Below are 20,343 nucleotides of genomic sequence, written 5' to 3'. Positions count from 1 at the left end.
ACCGCCATGCCGTCAAACGCAGCCGCGGTAAGTCCTGGAACAGACAAGGCCCCTGCAGTAGCAGGTCCTTTCTTAGAGGTAGAGGCCACGGTTCGTCCGTGAGCATCTCTTGAAGTTCCGGGTACCAAGTCCGTCTTGGCCAATCCGGAACCACGAGTATAGTTCTTACTCCTCTCCTTCTTATGATTCTCAGTACTTTTGGTATGAGAGGCAGAGGAGGGAACACATACACTGACTGGTACACCCACGGCGTTACCAGAGCGTCCACTGCTATTGCCTGAGGGTCCCTTGACCTGGCGCAATATCTGTCCAGTTTTTTGTTTAGACGTGACGCCATCATGTCCACCTTTGGTTTTTCCCAACGGTTTACAATCTCTAATACTGCTGACAGTGCTATCACATGATTTTCCGCCCAGCGAAGAATCCTTGCAGCTTCTGCCATTGCCCTCCTGCTTCTCGTGCCGCCCTGTCTGTTTACGTGGGCGACTGACGTGATGTTGTCCGATTGGATCAACACCGCCTGACCCTGAAGCAGAGGTTTTGCTTGACTTAGGGCATTGTAAATGGCCCTTAGTTCCAGAATGTTTATATGAAGAGACGTTTCCAAGCTTGACCACAGGCCCTGGAAATTCCTTCCCTGTGTGACTGCTCCCCAGCCTCTCAGGCTGGCATCCGTGGTTACCAGGATCCAATCCTGAATGCCAAATCTGCGGCCCTCTAGTAGATGAGCACTCTGCAGCCACCACAGGAGAGACACCCTTGTCCTTGGCGACAGGGTTATCCGCTGATACATCTGCAGATGCGATCCGGACCATTTGTCCAGTAGATCCCACTGAAATGTTCTTGCATGGAATCTTCCGAATGGAATCGCTTCGTAAGAAGCCACCATTTTCCCCAGGACCCTCGTGCACTGATGCACTGAGACCTGTCCTGGTTTTAGGAGGTTCCTGACTAGCTCGGATAACTCCCTGGCCTTCTCCTCCGGGAGAAACACCTTCTTCTGGACTGTGTCCAGAATCATTCCTAGGAACAGTAGACGTGTCGTTGGAATCAGCTGCGATTTTGGAATATTTAGAATCCATCCGTGCTGACGTAACACTACCTGAGATAGTGCTACTCCGACTTCTAACTGTTCCCTGGATCTTGCCCTTATCAGGAGATCGTCCAAGTAAGGGATAATTAAAATGCCTTTTCTTCTTAGAAGAATCATCATTTCGGCCATTACCTTGGTAAAGACCCGAGGTGCCGTGGACAATCCAAACGGCAGCGTCTGAAACTGATAATGACAGTTTTGTACTACAAACCTGAGGTACCCTTGGTGAGAAGGGTATATCGGGACGTGGAGATAAGCATCTTTGATGTCCAGAGACACCATATAGTCCCCTTCTTCCAGGTTTGCTATCACTTCTCTGAGTGACTCCATCTTGAATTTGAACCTTTTTATGTAAGTGTTCAAGGATTTCAGATTTAAAATTGGTCTCACCGAGCCGTCCGGCTTCGGTACCACAAACAGCGTGGAATAATACCCCTTTCCTTGTTGCAGGAGGGGTACCTTGATTATCACCTGCTGGGAATACAGCTTGTGAATGGCTTCCAAAACTGCCTCCCTGTCGGAGGGAGACTTTGGTAAAGCAGACTTCAGGAAACGACGAGGGGGAAACGCCATGAATTCCAGTTTGTACCCCTGCGATACTACCTGTAGAATCCAGGGATCCACTTGCGAGTGAGCCCACTGCGCGTTGAAATTCTTGAGACGGGCCCCCACCATATCTGAGTCTGCTTGTAAAGCCCCAGCGTCATGCTGAAGACTTGGCAGAAGCAGGGGAGGGCTTCTGCTCCTGTGAAGCGGCTGCATGGTGCAGTCTTTTTCCTCTTCCTCTGCCCCGGGGCAGAAAAGAGTGGCCTTTTGCTCGCTTGTACTTATGGGAACGAAAGGACTGAGTTTGAAAAGACGGTGTCTTTTTCTGCTGATGTGGAGTGACCTGGGGTAAAAAGGTGGATTTTCCAGCCGTTGCCGTGGCCACCAGGTCCGATAGACCAGCCCCAAATAACTCCTCCCCTTTATACGGCAATACTTCCATGTGCCGTTTGGAATCCGCATCCCCTGACCACTGTCGCGTCCATAACGCTCTTCTGGCAGAGATGGACATAGCACTTACTCTTGATGCCAGGGTGCAAATATCCCTCTGTGCATCACGCATATATAGTAATGCATCCTTTAAATGTTCTATAGTTAACAAAATATTGTCCCTATCCAGGGTATCAATATTCTCGGTCAGGGACTCCGACCATGCGACTCCAGCACTGCACATCCAGGCTGAGGCGATTGCTGGTCGCAGTATAACACCAGTATGTGTGTATATACTTTTTAGGATATTTTCCAGCCTTCTATCAGCTGGTTCTTTTAGGGTAGCCGTATCAGGAGACGGTAACGCTACTTGTTTTGATAAACGTGTGAGCGCCTTATCTACCCTAGGGGGTGTTTCCCAACGCGCCCTAACCTCTGGCGGGAAAGGATATAATGCTAATAATTTTTTTAGAAATTAGCTGTTTTTTATCGGGGGAAACCCACGCTTTTTCACACACCTCATTTATTTCCTCTGACTCAGGAAAAAATATTGGTAGTTTTTTCTCACCCCACATAATACCCTTCTTTGTGGTACTTGTAGTGTCAGAAAGGTTCAATGCCTCTTTCATTGCCGTGATCATGTAACGTGTGGCCCTACTGGACATTACGTTTGTCTCGTCACCGTCGACACTAGACTCAGTATCTGTGTCAGGGTCTGTGTCGACCCACTGAGGTAACGGGCGTTTTAGCGCCCCTGACGGTGTCTGAGACGCCTGGACAGGCACTAATTGATTTGCCGGCTGTCTCATGTCGTCAACAGTTTTTTGCAAATTGCTGACATTATCACTTAATTGTTTAAATACAATCATCCAGTCAGGTGTCGACTCCCTAGGGGGTGACATCACCAACACAGGCAACTGCTCCGCCTCCACATAATTTTCCTCCTCATACATGTCGACACACGCGTACCGACACACAGCACACACACCGGGAATGCTCTGATAGAGGACAGGACCCCACTTAGCCCTTTGGAGAGACAGAGGGAGAGTCTGCCAGCACACACCCAGCGCTATATATATATATACAGGGATAACCTTATATAAGTGTTATTCCCTTATAGCTGCTGTTATTATCGTTATTTGCTGCCAAAAATGCCCCCCCCTCTCTTTTTTACCCTGATTCTGAAGCAGGACTGCAGGGGAGAGTCAGGGAGCCGTCCTTCCAGCGGAGCTGTGAGGGAAAATGGCGCTTGTGTGCTGAGGAGATAGGCTCCGCCCCTTCACGACGTCCTTATCTCCCGCTTTTTTGTGTAAAATGGCAGGGGATTAAAATACATCCATATAGCCCAGGAGCTATATGTGATGTATTCTGTTTTGCCACCTAAGGTATTCTGTTATATTGCGTCTCAGGGCGCTCCCCCCCCAGCGCCCTGCACCCTCAGTGACCGGAGTGTGAAGTGTGCTGAGAGCAATGGCGCACAGCTGCGGTGCTGTGCGCTACCTTAGTCTGAAGACAGGATGTCTTCTGCCGCCGATTTCACCGGACCTCTTCGTCTCTTCTGGCTCTGTAAGGGGGACGGCGGCGCGGCTCCGGTGACCCATCCAGGCTGAACCTGTGATCGTCCCTCTGGAGCTAGTGTCCAGTAGCCTAAGAAACCCGATCCACTCTGCACTCAGGTGAGTCCGTTTCTTCTCCCCTTAGTCCCACGATGCAGTGAGCCTGTTGCCAGCAGGACTCACTGAAAATAAAAAAACCTAACTAAACTTTTATTCTAAGCAGCTCAGGAGAGCCACCTAGATTGCACCCTTCTCGTCCGGGCACAAAAATCTAACTGAGGCTTGGAGGAGGGTCATAGGGGGAGGAGCCAGTGCACACCACCTGATCCTTAAGCTTTTATTTTGTGCCCTGTCTCCTGCGGAGCCGCTATTCCCCATGGTCCTTACGGAGTCCCAGCATCCACTAGGACGTCAGAGAAATTTACATTCCTAGTTTAACCAGGGACGGATTTAGGGGTGAGAGCACCCATAGGCACAACAGTAGTAGCTGGCATTACTGTTGGGTGCTCTCACCCCTAAATCAATGTCTGCAGTTACATTAGAATAAATAAAACGCACTCACTCTCAGTGCTTTGGTTGAAAACACTTACTTGAGAGGGGAAGGGAAGAGCACATTCAGCCCTGCAAACTGACCTACAGGAGGAACAATGCACAGGGTAAGTACATACAGCAGCAGTTTATACTTCGTAGAGTACTATAAATCTATAGAGAATGAAAAAGTGTTATGGAAAATAAAACATGTCTGTGAAAGCATTTATATGCAAATAAGTGCATTCAATTTACTTTATAACATGACCTTCTATAATAAATAAGTGCTACTAGGTGTGGGTGACTGGTGCCACCGTCCATGGCTTAGGGGGCGCCATCGTCGCTGACCCTCTGCAAAGTGTTCGCTAGATAGGGTGTCTGCATGGCCTCTATGAACCTCTCCCTGGTCCAGCGGCATAGGGTGCATTACATCCCTGATATAGCCGTGAAAAACACTGGGTTTATTTCTGTGCCCAGTAACACACAAGCATAGGTTATTCTACAGAATCCGGTTTCATTTAATAAGCCTGTGAACCATGTAGGGAGGAACTTTCAGCTTCAACCCACAGAACAACTGAGTCCCACACAAGGCAGCACCAAGAAGGCGAAGATTGTCAGCCAGAGCATATGACCACAGCAATTCCGAAATGGACCATCTGGAGCAATGGCAACGAAAAGGGCATATTCAACCAACGAAGAACTGGACTCCACTTAGGAGAGATTACAACAGATGGGTATGTTCATGCTGCATATCACACTGGTACACACAGACAGCTGACAAGTGACTGAGAGGGTCTTACTGCAGCACTGTGTGACAGCCTCCCACCCCACATCTCTGCTGCAGCCCACTTGGAAGGATTTGTTTAATACTAGGGGAGACCCCCTATTGAACCATATAGGACATTGGTCCCCTTCTCTCTGCCCCGTCCCTATCCAGAGGTGCTCTCCCTCCAAGAGCTTTATTACTTTTACATACCCCTTGTTGGTGACCTATAACACCCTCCCAACCCATCTTGCTAATTCCCCACATTACTGGAATTTTTTTAAATTTATCTTTCCATGTTATCATTACTGTTAAACTTCAGGTCCAGTAGTTTAACGTATCTGTATGCATTGTTACATTGTACCTGGCTATTTTTACAAATGAAATACATTGTAGAAAATAATCTGCCTCCACACAGGTGATAGGTGCACTTTAAGGAGTAGGTGATGCTCTTCAAATGACATTAAGCATGACTGACAGGGAGCAATGTATGACAGGAAGCCATGTACAACAATTCCTGATTGGTGCAATGAAATTAGGAGCTGTGACTATTAGGTATAATCTAAGTTCTAGGACACAGTGACATACATGTGCAACAGATGGAATCTTCCATCCATTCCAATTTTGGAACATGTAAATAAAATGTTATAATATCTAAGTGGGTCAATATAAAACTAGCCTACATGGGATCTACAGTTGTGCTCATAAGTTTACATACCCTAGCAGAATTTGTGATTTTCTGGCCATTTGTCAGAGAATATGAATGATAACTCACAAACTTTTCTTTCACTCATGGTTAGTGGTTGGGTGAAGCCATTTATTGTCAAACAACTGTGTTTACTCTTTTTAAATATATACATAATGACAACAGAAACTACCCAAATGACACTGATCAAAAGTTTACATACCCCAGTTCTTAATACCGTGTATTGCCCCCTTTAACATCAATGACAGCTTGAAGTCTTTTGTGGTAGTTGTGGATGAGGCTCTTTATTTTCTCAGATGGTAAAGCTGCCCATTCTTCTTGGCAAAAAGCCTCCAGTTCCTGTAAATTCTTGGGCTGCCTTGCATGAACTGCACGTTTGAGATCTCCCCAGAGTGGCTCAATGATACTGAGGTCAGAACCTTCACTTTATTCTGCTGTAGCCAATGACAGGTCGACTTGGCCTTGTGTTTTGGATCATTGTCATGTTGGAAAAACCAAGTACGTCCCATGCGCAGCTTCCTGGCTGATGAGTGCAAATTTTCCTCCAGTATTTTCTGATAACATACTGCATTCATCTTGCCATCAATTTTGACCAAGTTTCCAGTGCCTTTGTAGCTCGCACATCCCCAAAACATCAGCGATCCACCTCCGTGTTTCACAGTAGGAATGGTGTAGCTTTCATCATAGGCCTTGCTGACTCTTCTCCAAATGTAACGTTTATGGTTGTGGCCAAAAAGTTACATTTTGGTCTCATCACTCCAAATGACTTTGTTCCAGAAGTTTTGAGGCTTGTCTCTGTGCTGTTTGGAGTATTGTAAGCGGGATGCTTTGTGGCATTTGCGTAGTAATGGCTTTCTTCTGGCGACTCAACCATGCAGCCCATTTTTCTTCAAATGCCTCCTTATTGTGCATCTTGAAACAACCACACCACTTTTTTTCCAGAGTCCGGTATTTCAGCTGAAGTTATTTGTGGATTTCTCTTTGCATCCCGAACAATTTTCCTGGCAGTTGTGGCTGAAATTTTTGTTGGTCTACCTGACCGTGATTTGGTTTCCACAGAATCCCTCATTTTCCACTTCTTTATTAGAGTTTGAACACTGCTGATTGGCATTCTCAATTGCTTGGATATCTTTTTATATCCCTTTCCTGTTTTATACAGTTCAATTACCTTTTCCCTCAGATCCTTTGACAATTCTTTTGCTTTCTCCATGACTCAGAATCCAGACACGTCAGTGCAGCACTGGATGAAAGATGCAAGGGTCTTTCAGGAGTCCAGAAACTCACTGACCTTTTATATACACACACTGATTACAAGCAAACAGATCACAGGTGAGGATGGTTACCTTTAGTAGCCATTCAAGCCCGTTTGTGTCAACTTGTGCGCATGTTATCAGGCCAAAATCTCCAGGGTATGTAAACCTTTGATCAGGGTCATTTGGGTAGTTTCTGTTGTCATTATGATTTAAAAAGAGTAAACACAGTTGTTTGACAATAAATGGCTTCACCCAGCCACTAACCATGAGTGAAAGAAAAGTTTGTGAGTTATCATTCATATTCTCTGACAAATGGCCAGAAAATCACAAATTCTGCTAGGGTATGTAAACTTATGAGCACAACTGTATAAACAATGTATACATTGTGTTATTCAGACCAACCCTCCACTAGATCTTACAATGTATATAACCTACAACATAAGCTCACGCTCGGCCCATTTTGCTGGAGGCCAGTTAATCTGGTTCTAGAAGGAAACACATGGACGAACGCTAAGCAAAACATGGGGCCAGTGCCCTGGTTACAATCAAACCCAGGTACCCAGTGCATATATCATGTAAACCCAATTCAGAAGAGAGACTTTATTCATATATTTACCTGGTAAGCTTCATCCTGCAACTTTTGTTTCAAATACTCTTCCATCTTGAGCTCATTTTCTAGCTGACGTACAGAGTCGTTCTCATAGGCTTCCTCCTCACGTCTGCTATAAGGCCCTTCTCGGCCCCTATAATGAAGTGCAGTAAATTATAATTTGAAAAGTGAGAGCCTGTCCCAATTATTTCCATGAAGCTTTGGACAATGCCACTGTTGCTCAAGTTTTTTTTTTTTTTTTTTTTTTAAATATATATTTATTGAGAAGGGAGCATGTAATAAAATACAGGTCATATGTCACAATGTTTGCGTGAATACATCAATTACTGCGGTGTACAGAGATTATCAATCAAAAATCTGAACCAAAACATTAGTTAGTATAGGCAAGGTTAAGAGGACAATCAACCATATACATATCAAACGGGGGAATGCAATAACAGTTGACAGATTTAGAAGGGTAGTGAACCTTGAATGAGAGATTCCGTATTATACCACGTTGTTAACCTGACTACTCTGCGCACATATTCCCTGGTAGCAGTTGGCAGGGTATGTAGGTAGGGTAACCAAATGGCAAAAAATTTTGGGGCGCGGGACTCCGCATCTAGGGAACAATCAACCCAGTCCATTTGGTAGAGATACGTTAAACGTGGTAACATGAGGGAAAGGGGTATCGGCTCCGAATGTATCCATTGGGATAGAATAGTTTTCTTTGCTGCAGCGGCCACACGAGCCAACAGTAATTTCATCCCTTTGGAATGTGGGGGATCCTAAGTCTGCACGGAGTTCCAGAAAGCCCAGGCCATAGTGATATTAAAGGAGATGCGAAGTTCCACATTAATATATGTTTGGACTGCCATCCAAAATGACTGTACTACCGGGCATGTCCAGAGACAATGAATAATATCAGCATCGGGGGAATTACATTTAAAACATAAAGAGTTATCAGATACTCCAGTGAGGAACCTAAGTCTCGGGGTGTAGTAGGCTCTATGTAATATCTTAAAGTGCATTTCTGCATAGGAAGATGAGACTAGTTGTTTATTTAGTAGACCACACCACCGAATCACCGTCAGAAGATCGGTGTCTGGGAAGTCGTCTGTCCATTTGGCCATCCCTGTTGTGAACTTAGATAGATCCAACCTCCGTCTAGTGTGAGAATAAATTAAAGAAGTATTATACGGGGCTCCTGGGGATTGTCGTACCAGACCATCCAGGGAAAAGGTGCGATCAGGGGGGTGTAGTCGTGATATTATGCTAGTGGCAAAACTACGGATTTGGAAAAAGGCAAACAGGGGAAAATGAAGAGTGGGGAATTTTTCTTTTAGTTGTGCTATAGTCAATATCGCGGAGCATTCTGTATTCAGAAATTGATATAGAAGGGAGAGGCCCTGGAGATGCCAACCGTGAACAATCCTATTATCTAATCCACCCTGAAAACGCGGATTACACCACAAAGGCTGAAATAAAGAATCCGTTAGGGATAGGCCTAGGCGTTTCCTGAGTTTACGCCAAGCTATACATGGCGTATATAGTAATGGATTATGAAGTCTGTCATGTTGAGGGGGAATAACAGCAAAATGCAACAAGTGTACTAAAGTGTGTTGAGGTGAGAGAGCCTGTTCCAAAGCTCCATTAACGAAATTGTCACAATCCCCTATCCAATCCAGAGCATATCTATAGTTGGCGACTAGGGAATAGTCTTCAGGACGAGGGAGATTAATACCACCAAGTGAGAGGGGTTGTTTTAGTTTAATAAGTGAGATGCGGGGACGTTTGTTTGCCCAAATAAATTTAGTAAGGGCTTTGTTAATAGAATGGACATCTCGTTTGGATAATATAAATGGAAGCATCTGGATTGGGTAGAGTAGTCGAGGGAAGGAGATCATCTTATATAGATGACACCGACCCAGATAAGAAATAGGGAGATGTTGCCATTTCAAAAAATCATTCGTCATTTGGGTAATGTGGTAAGAAAAGTTCACCGTATATAGGTCAGTGAGGAGTGGCGGGATGCAAAGGCCCAAATATTTTTTTTTTCAAAACATTTTTATTGAAGCATCATCATGTCAGTTCAACAACATTGTGATAAGCCAGTTTAACATCGTCAAAAGGTAGGTCCACAAACATGCAGCACCACATATATCGAATTATCGTTGTGTCATTGAATAAAACATTTACACAGTAATGGTGTAGAGTACATTTGCATTCGCCCACCCGCTTCCGATGACAACAAAAGTCAAATCAAATATAATCAAGGTGAATGCCTGCCGTGCCACCAGTGCCCCACCTCTCCCCCCTGCCATCTCCCCGACCACCGCATGTTTAACATAAAACACCCCAGACGAGATCTAATGTTAACTAAAATATAATATCACAGAGGGATTGGAGGATCATTAGCGACCACCTGCGACATATACCAAACTGTATCCTTAAAACTATTGTGGATTTGGGTCCTTAACGGAAGTGACAAGGTAGCTATATATGACTCCCACGTTAGGAAGAACCTCTCAACTTTGTTCTCTCTATCCAGCACCACCTCCACCCACTGCATCCTAAATAGGTAGTGTAGTTTAGCTTTGAAAAGTGCCAACAGTGGCTGAGTGGGTTGTAGCCAAGTTTGTAAGATGGTTTTGCAGGCTGCTGCTCCTATAGCCAACAAGAGCTTCCTACCCCCATGCGATGTACGGATATTAGGGGGAAGCATACCAAACAGGGCCCATTCAGGTGTCATAGGGATGTAATTGATCAACCCATCAGTAGAATATTTCCTGACCTGAGTCCAAAAACCTCGAATTACGGGGCAATCCCAAAGACAATGAAATAAATCTGCTGAGTTAGCTCCACATTTGTAACAATTGGAATTTGGTGAATCACCTATCAAGAATCTCCTGTTAGGGGACAAGTAAGCTCTATGCAGTATGTTTAGAAACATGGTTGTATATGGAGAGTAAGGCAGTAGAGCACATGCTCTAGTATGAGAGCGAAGTATATCGTTTGATGATATATTTGGAAGTCGGGAAAGCCATGGGGCTAGGTTCGTAGAAGATTTGTCTGGTATAAACACTTGCCTTATGCAGTTATACGTTATGGAAATGGCTTTTTGTGTCAAGCTTTGGTTTTGTAGTAATGTGTCTAATGGGTTGTTCCAGTCCAACGATGTGAGGGGCCGTATAACAAAGCTAATATAATGTTGGGCCTGCAAGAATGCAATGGGGTGGGCCGCCATCCAGGGATGGCGTTCCCCAGCATCCCGGAACGTGGAAGGCCTCCTTGCCGTTGCACAGACTAAATCTCTCACCGTCCTCACACCCCGGGCCTGCCAACCAGAAAATAAGTGGGAAGCCTGCCCATTCTGAAATTCAGGATTATCTACAAAGGTGAGAAAGAGGGATTTGTATGCATTTAATCCAAATTTGTGTCTTAGTACGTGCCAAGTTTTTCTAGTATGCCAGAGCAATGTATTATCACGTGGTTCTGGTGAAATATCATGATCATATGCATGAAGAAAACTTGTAAGATTAATTCCTCCCAAAAATTCCGTTTCTAGTGATGTGTTCGCATAGAGATCTCTGCCATTTAGCCAATCTTTAATGTATCTGGTGTGCGCTGCATATGAATATAATTGAACATCAGGAAAGTTTATTCCCCCATTGTTTTTTACTTGTTGTAGCTTGTTTAGTCCTATCCTCGGATGTTTGCCCTTCCAAATAAATTGTCTAAAACTACGGTTAATCGACTGTGCGTCTTTATTCGAGATCACATAAGGGAGTGCCTGTATTAAAAACATTAATTTTGGGAATGAAATCATTTTAATAAGGTTCGCTCTACCTAAGTATGATAACCATAGCCCCTTCCACCCATCTAGCTCTGATGCTATAGAGCGAATAACAGTGGAAAAATTGAGACCGTAGAGGAGAAAAGGATTATGTGAGATTTTAACCCCAAGGTAAGTGAAATGTTGATGTGCCCACATTATTGGGATAGTGGATTTAAAAGAAACACGAGAGGAGGGGGTTCCAAGACGAAGCGCCACTGATTTAGACGTATTGACTTCGAAACCGGACACCTGTCCATACTCAGCCAAAAGGGAGAATATCTTATCCAGGGATTCCGCGGGGTCCCCAACAAACAGCAAAATGTCGTCTGCAAAAGCGGTCAACTTCACTTCCCTTTGACCAATCTGAATTCCGCTAAAGTAATCTCCACCCTGGAAAAGTCTGAGCAATGGATCTATAGCTAAGTTAAATAAAATAGGGGAAAGGGGACAACCCTGTCTAGTACCTCTGGACATCATAATGGGGCTACTACTATATCCATTTATTAGTAAGGAGGTGGAGGGAGTATTATAGATGTATTTTATAAAATTAATGAACACAGGATCAAATTGCCGTGCATAAAGAATTCCAAACAAATGCGGCCATAAAACCGTATCAAACGCTTTGGTCGTATCTAAATTTAAAAGAATGTTTTGGGTGTGTGATTCTCCATGGGATTTTACTACCGCTGCTATCGTTGTTCGAATTCCCTTGACTAGATGTTTATGTCTAACAAATCCCAGCTGGTGGTCAGTAAGAATCTGCGGGAGCAGCAGCTGGAGTCTGTCAGCCACAATTTTAGTTAGTATTTTAATGTCTGTATTAAGTAGCGTAATTGGTCTATAAGAATCAAGTTGCTGGGGGTCACGCTGCGGTTTGGGGATCAAGACTGTGTGCGCATTGTTGAAATGAGGAAAGAATGTATTGTTGTGTAAAATTTCGTTAAACAGTTCACCCAAAGCGGGTGCTATGTGTCCCTGAAGTATTTTGTAATATTCGTTGGATAACCCATCTGGGCCTGGTGATTTATGTAATTTCAACTTTGAAATAGCATTAGTTATTTCTTCAAGTGTGATATCCTGTTTAAATATTTCATTTTGTGAACTAGACAATGTGGGAAGATTTGCTTCAGACAAAATACGGTCATGTAATGTCTGGTCAAATGGACGTGCACCGTACAAATTAGAAAAGTATGCTTCGAAGTGTGCTAGGATACGTGAGGTTGTTGTGTCAATTGAAGACGAGTTTGGGTCTTTAATGGCGGTAATCAATCTCTTTGGGGCGCTCAATCTGGACATGGTGGCTAACAGTCGGCCAGTCTTGTTGCCCCACCGAAAGTATTTAGATTTTGAGAAGGTTAGATCACGCTGTGCCTGTGACAACAGGAAATCGTCCAACAATTTCCTTGCATGTGTGTATGTCTGTCGATTGTCCGGGGAAGGGGAGTCTATGTATGTACGCAATGCACCCGTTAATGAAGCGTGAAGAGCTTGGTATTGCGCGGAGACTTTCTTTTTCCGTTTGGAGACATACTCCATTATGCTTCCTCTCATAGTAGCTTTAGATGCCCCCCAGAATATAGTCGGTTTCTCCCAAAAGTCGATATTGTCGTCAGTAAAAGTCATCCAACTATTTGTTAGAAAAAGACGAAAGTCCTCTGAGTTATATAAGTAAGTCGGGAATCTCCAAGGCTTAAAGTTCCCAGCTGACGTGGGTCTGGCGAGATGAAGTGTAATTGGGGCATGGTCGGAGACCAGAATGTTATGGATGTCTACTTTTAAAACACACGACACCAGGGGATCACCTATGAGAAAGGAGTCTATTCTAGACCATGAGCCGTGTACTGCCGAGAAAAAGGTGAAGGAATGGTCAGTTGGGTTGAAGAGCCTCCAAATGTCACTAAGTTGTAGTGTTGTCTTGAGGAAGTGTCTTTGTGTATAAGAAGTTGATAAAAGGGGGGGCGTGGCCTGGAGGCTGAGGTGGAAGGAAGCTCATACAGAGAGCTCCACAAAAAACGAATTTAAAAACCCCAATATTCCCCCTGCTAAACCCCAAAACCCCTCCAAAAGCAACACCCCTGTCGCTGGACACACACCGCTGCAGTGGAATAGCGCCACGGAATCGGGGAGCCGGTATACTGGCTCCTGCGGATTGAGGCCTATCCACCAACATAAAGCCGGGGCCTAAATTTTGGAGACAGGCCAAAAGGACCAGGAAGACTACTAGACCGGGAAGCACCCTCGGAACAAACCTGTGGTCTATCACCGAAGACCGCTCCCCAGATCAACACAACATCCGCAGTACGAGTACGAGGGAGGCCGCTGAGACACGAACGCCGGGAACCCTGAACTCCGGAGGCGGCGGCCGCCTTGAGACCCACGTAGCGGGGCACAGCGGCCCGAAATTGCAGCTCGGCTACTACGCACTGCAGCGGCGGTAAAGGCGAGCCGCTCCCCCGGATTAGATTGGACCACCCCACCCGCTGCCCACGACACTTGCCGGCAGATGGACACCACCCTGGGCGAGACGCGCAGCTGAGATACAGACGCCGGGAACCCTGAACGCCGGAGCCGGCGGCCATCTTGGGTCCCACGAGGTGAGGCACAGCGGCTCGCAATTACACACTGCAGCAGCAATAAAGGTGAGCCGCTCCTCTAGGTTAAAATAAACCACTTCATCCGCAGCCCACAACACTCGCTGACAGGCAGACACGTCCGGGGCAAGACACGCAATCAAACACAGCGGCACCATAAACCCTGCCCTGCGCTACAGCTCTCCTGCTCCTCAGACACTGAACAGGGAGAATAAGTTCCCCAGCTCCCCCCGACCTCCTAAACACAGAGACTGAGAGTGGCAACACATGCACAGGGTGCCCACTGCTAGAAACCGGCCGCTAAGTGACACCACACAGAAACGTACAGACGTGCACTATACTGCACCTGCAGCCCACCATCCTGACACCAAAAGGCTTGCTCCACACCTATTAACCCCCAGACAGGGGAGAAACCAGCTAACAGATCACTCTCATCTGATCTGTCTGCGCTGAGCCAGGTTATAATCTACCCATCCATTCTTCACCACCTCCTCCACCAAAACGCACACAAACAAGTGTGCAACACATGAAGGCGGCCATTTTGGGTCATAAAGAAAAAGCTGACCCGACTGCCTGAGGGATCCCTGGCACCCTACAGCAACGTGCTGACATCACCTGCTAGCCCCTTGGATCCCACATTATTCCCCTACCTCAACCTGACCTAATACAACACAACCGAACGCAACTAAAATATATACCGCAGCCACGGAAACAACGGCTCATTACTTCACAAGCCGAGAACCTAAATCGTCAGAAATCTTTTATCACACTAAAAGATATATCCCTAACCATGGAAAAATACGTGGCTAAAACTCTACGCGCAAGTAAAAACTCACAAAACAAAAACAAAACAACGACCAAAGAAAGGGAACCCAGCTTCATCCCTCAAGGATCTCCCTATTCGCCGAACAGACATACCAATGACGACACATTGCCCACCGACGTTCAAGCTAGCCCATCCTCAATACAGAGGGCCAAAGAAATAGCAGACATCATATCTCCTTTACTGGACGCAAAGTTAGCACCCCTAATGGAAGCTATCACGTCAGCTGCAGCACAACTAACCCAGCACACACAACGCCTGGCTGAAGCTGAAGACCGAATATCCACCTTAGAAGATGATTATCAAACAATCCAATCCCAACAACAAACACATGATAATACCCTAGTGGCCATGGCCGATAAGATCGAAGATTTAGAAAATCGAAATCGCCGGAACAATCTACGCCTGATTGGCCTTCCAGAAACCATCAGACAAGCAGATCTAATGGACTTGGTAACACAATGGCTACCAACAACTCTTAATCTACCTTCATCCCCCACCTCTTATCTGGTGGAACGAGTCCACCGCATTGGTCCTGATAAACAATCCTCACAATCCTCCTCATCACGTCCCAGGCCAGTCATATTCAGGCTGCTAAACTACCTCGACAAAGTCAAGATCATGGAAGCCTACCGTAAATGCTCTGACCTACGATACAAGGAATCTAAACTCCTCTTGTTTCAGGACTTTTCTTTCCAAGTCTCAACACAAAGACGGGAATTCTCCCCAATCTGCAAGGAACTCTACGCTAAAAACATAAAATTTGCCCTATTATACCCAGCAAAACTGAGGATCTTCCATGACGGCAAACCCTACTTCTTCGACAATACAGATTCAGCTCGGAATTTTCTTAAATCCCTATCATCACAACATCCTAATCCTCGAATGGACGATGCGGACTGACTCTCTTAATCCTAAGTATCTCTATCCGTGGTTACATCCCCTTTTCTCAATCGATGGATAACACATGGTTGATGGTTGTTATATGGTTCTTACTTCCTTCTCCACTCCCCCTTCCCCCTACTAACCAACCTAAAATTTCTATTCCAGATGGACAGTTATTATTTCTGTCTCCCTTGGTTCAAAAATTTAAAAAATGTTATGACTGGTGGCCTATACCGCACTGGCTACCATTTTCTTCTTATATTGCATTGTGCAGTGATTACATATACACTCTAACTCCGTTAGTTTGCCCGATACATCATTTCAGTCCTCCCCAAGCGAGCTGGGACAGGGGAAGGGACTGTCGAACATGGCTTCTTCTTTTTAATTTCACTAGAAAGGGAATTGGATAATGACAACCACTAGAGACAATGTGGCCTCTAGAGATGGCTCAAAGACATCCCTAAAGTTAGTCTCATGGAACGTAGAGGGTCTAAACACGCCAATCAAAAGGAAGAAGGTACTAACACATCTCAAAAAATTTAACCCTGATATAGTATTCCTACAGGAAACACATTGGCGTCCTAAGGACCCCAATACACTTAGAGACAACTGGGTTGGAGACTTTAAAAGTGCTTCCTATATTACCAAAACAAGGGGAGTACTTCTACTATTCCGCAGATCGCTGAACTACAAGATCAAAAATGACTGGGTAGACCCTGACGGCAGGTTTTTGTTTCTAAAGATAGAGGTTGAGAATGAACTTTTTACGCTAGCATGTATTTACGCCCCCACAGGACCGAACGATTCCTTCTTCTCAGACATATATGTCAAATTGCAGGATTGGACGGAGGGCGTCCTAATCATAGGGGGAGACCTTAACACAGTATTAGACCCACTACTAGACGTATCCGGTGGCCCCAGACAACTGAGCCACAGTAGATCCACACCACCATCCCTGTCACTACTACAAGACTCTCTGCAACTGCTAGATCCATGGAGATTCCTTCACCCTGACTCTAGAGAATACACATTTTTCTCACACCCTCATAAAATATTCTCCAGACTGGATTACTGGCTAGTACCGGCCTCCGCAATACATAGAATCCTGGACTCCACCATAGCCAACATACTCATATCAGACCATGCTCCCATCACTCTAACAATTAAACTAATCACACCCCGACAATACTCATATACCTGGCGGTTCCCTGAATACCTCGCCCATTCTGAAGATTTCAAACTCTTCTTGACACAGGAGTATCTTAACTATACTCAAGACAACATAGCACATATTACTGACACAAACCTATTCTGGCAGGCTTCCAAACCCGTCCTTAGAGGACAGATCATCTCTTATGTGGCTACCAGAAAAAGGCAACTCCGAGAGAGGATGACAGAAGCGTCCCTTCAGGTGGCCTCGACCTACTCCCAATTACTAGCCAACCCATCTGAAACCAATAGGAACTTATATAAAGACACCAAATCAATCTATGACACTCTCTGTGCCGAACAGGCCAAACTATTCCTCTCCTTCCAATCTAATAAATACTTTCGCTGGGGTAACCGCCCGGGGAGATTATTAGCAAATATGGTGAAAACTCATACAGCACCTAAATACATCTCCTCAATTAGGGACACAGATAGACCCCCCTCAACAACACAAGACCAGATCAGTGACACCTTCTTAACTTTCTTTGAGAAATTATACACTGCACCACATGACAACCCCACGGCAGGAGTAGATTTCTTGACACAGGCAAACCTCCCCACACTTTCTGAAAGCGATAGAGACCTACTTACCAGCCCAATAACTGCAACAGAATTGGAAATAATCATCAAATCCCTTCCAAATGGTAAATCCCCAGGACCTGACGGTATATCAGCAACCTATTACAAATTACTCCTCCCACACTTAAGCGAACACCTCAGGCGATTATATAATGCACTCTTGGAGGGACAGCCCGCCCCAACAGATTTTAACACGGCCCGAATCATAGTCCTCCCTAAACCTAATAAGGATCATACGTTAGTATCATCCTATCGCCCAATCTCACTGTTGAATCAGGACTTTAAAATATTCACAAAGATCCTTGCCACCCGCCTCCAAGCAGTCCTACCAAAATTACTACATCCTGCCCAGACAGGCTTCATGCGTAATAGACACTCAGTGCACAATATTCGCTCATTGCTAGCAGCTATGTATAAAACCCACGATTCATTGGAATTAGACAATATGGTACTGAGTTGTGATGCAGACAAAGCCTTTGACCGAGTGTCCTGGGCCCACATAGATAGATTACTTAGACTTCAAAACTTTGGCACTGCTTTTGTCAAGGTGTTTCACATCATCTATCAAACACCACAAGCCTTCCTGACAGTGAATGGCCATAATTCAAGACCATTTTCCTTACATCGCGGCACCAGGCAGGGCTGCCCCCTATCCCCCCTATTATTTAATTTGGCCTTAGATCCCCTCCTTCGTCATTTCTGCAGAGAAAATAGATGGCACGGCATAAAACTAGCTAATCACGAAATCAAATTCTCAGCATTTGCTGATGACATACTACTCTACTTTAGTAACCCCCGAAAAGCCATGCCATACCTACTTGGCATACTAGACTCATTTGAACTAATTTCTGGTTTTAAAATTAATCCATCCAAAATGGAAGCATTAGCCTTCTTTCCCTCCATAAAAACAGGCTGGGGAGAAACTTTTCCATTCCATTGGGCTACAAACAATTGCATTACCTACCTAGGGATTAAATTCCCTGACCATCCCTCTAAACTATACTCGCTCAATCTCCCCCCGCTATTGAACAGGACATATGCAGACTTCGCCAAATGGTCCCACCTTCCCCTTACATACACTGGCAGGAGTCATCTGTACAAAATGATAAGTTTCCCCCGCCTCCTTTATGTACTACAGATGCTACCACTGATCCCACCCAAACACATACTAGCCCAACTAGACAAAGCACTGTCCAAATTTATCTGGGCGGACAAACATCCTAGATTCTCATTATTCAAACTACGACAACCCCGCTCCCTTGGAGGCCTGAATTTACCGTGCCTTTATTCCTATGCCTTGGCAGCTAACTACAGGATCGCTTTGGACTGGATTGGCGGACGCGATATATACACTAACACACAATTGGAGCAGTCTTTTGTCCCATCCCAGGCCCTAGTATCCTTACTACACACCACACCTACCTCCATACCACACTGCGTATCAGATAATATACTCATCTCCTCCACATGCGCTGCATGGAGACAAACCCGTGCTCGACTGAAAATATCACGATACACATCATTATTTTTACCCCTTTGGAACAACCCTGACTTCAAACCACACATCACCTCTCCTATATTTTTAACTTGGTACAATGGTGGGCTGAAATTTATTCACCATTTCTTACAAGCCGAAACTCTAACCCTACTTACACACTCTCAACTCATAGCACGCTTCCCATCCTTAACAATCCCGCTTTTTCCCTTCCTCCAAGCATGTAGTTACGTACAAAAGATTACATCTTCACTAACTATATCAGATATCTCCCATACTTTAGACAACACACTACGACGCACCCAAGATGGTAACTTTACCACAGCGCTCATACATACATACTCTCGTACCCTACTGGACGTAGAAACTGGCTCAACAGGCCTCTTAAAGTGGAAGCTAGAATTCCCAGACCTCACAATGAAACTAATTTTGGAAGCCAACGCATACTTAGACAAAACATTAGGCTCAGTTACATACTCAGAAATGCACCAAAAAATATTACATAGAGCATATATCACCCCCAAACTACGACACATTATTGGTGCAGCCCCATCATCTCACTGCTTCAAATGCACTGCTCCAGAAGCAGATCTTGTGCACTGCCTATGGTCATGCCCCAAGGTACACACACTCTGGCAGGCACTCCAGTCATATATCACAACAGAGTTACAGGTACAATTTACCATCACTAAGACATGGGCATTTTGGGGCATATTCCCAAAACAACACCCCCCCAGTCTAGCCAAAGGACAACGCATTCTCTTAATTAAACTGGCAGCAGCTACAAAAAAAACAATCTTATCGCAATGGATATCCACTGACTCAACCCCCATCACATTACTATATCCTAGGATCTTCCATCTATTCCACTTAGACTGGACCAACACCACCTTACAGAAAGACAAATTGACCGAGAAATTTTTTCATATTTGGCTACCCTATGTCCAGACTCTCCCTCCGGTTACAAAGGAAGCCCTGCGGAAATGCTTCAAAGATACAAAATGGTATTTACAGGAGACATTAGACTCCACACCCCCCCCTTTTTGAAACCAAACTATAGATAGCACATACATACCACCTAACTCTCCCATGCTCGAAAGGTTACTACACAACCTCTACTGTTCCCATAATACTGTTACCTAGGGCTCATACGGAGTATAACTATATTTTTTGATACTGCTTGTTCATAATGCACTGTTCATGCAATGTATACTGTTATACTTGTTTTACTGGTATTTCACTGGTCAATAAAAACACTTTAAAAAAAAAAAAAAAAAAGAAGTTGATAAAGGGTTCTGCGGGGCAGGCTGTTTATCAATCATTGGGTCCTCTACGGAATTAAAGTCTCCTGCAAGTACCAATAGACCATTCTGTCGCTGCGCCAAGGTTTGAGCCAAAGATTGTAAAAATTCTGAGGTTGACACATTAGGTGCATAGATATTAACTAGTGTGTAATTTGT

At 44.9% G+C, this 20,343-nt stretch overlaps 1 protein-coding gene across 6 annotated transcripts in view; it reads right to left on the bottom strand.

Annotated features, from left to right (window-relative positions):
• The window catches only part of DTNA (dystrobrevin alpha), a 546,028-nt gene that overhangs the window by 16,882 nt on the left and 508,803 nt on the right, over positions 1 to 20,343 (bottom strand). For all 6 annotated transcript variants that reach the window (XM_063923677.1, XM_063923676.1, XM_063923680.1 and 3 more), the window contains 2 exons: positions 7,491 to 7,617; positions 4,215 to 4,257 (listed from right to left, as the gene is read on the bottom strand). In XM_063923677.1, the coding sequence (XP_063779747.1) occupies positions 4,240 to 4,257; positions 7,491 to 7,617 (145 nt within the window). In that variant the 3' untranslated portion in view covers positions 4,215 to 4,239. The remainder of the gene's footprint in view (positions 1 to 4,214; positions 4,258 to 7,490; positions 7,618 to 20,343) is intronic.

This window comes from Pseudophryne corroboree, chromosome 5, assembly GCF_028390025.1.
Source record: "Pseudophryne corroboree isolate aPseCor3 chromosome 5, aPseCor3.hap2, whole genome shotgun sequence".
Classification (NCBI taxonomy): domain Eukaryota; kingdom Metazoa; phylum Chordata; class Amphibia; order Anura; family Myobatrachidae; genus Pseudophryne; species Pseudophryne corroboree.
This window is presented reverse-complemented; position numbering and strand designations above follow the sequence as displayed.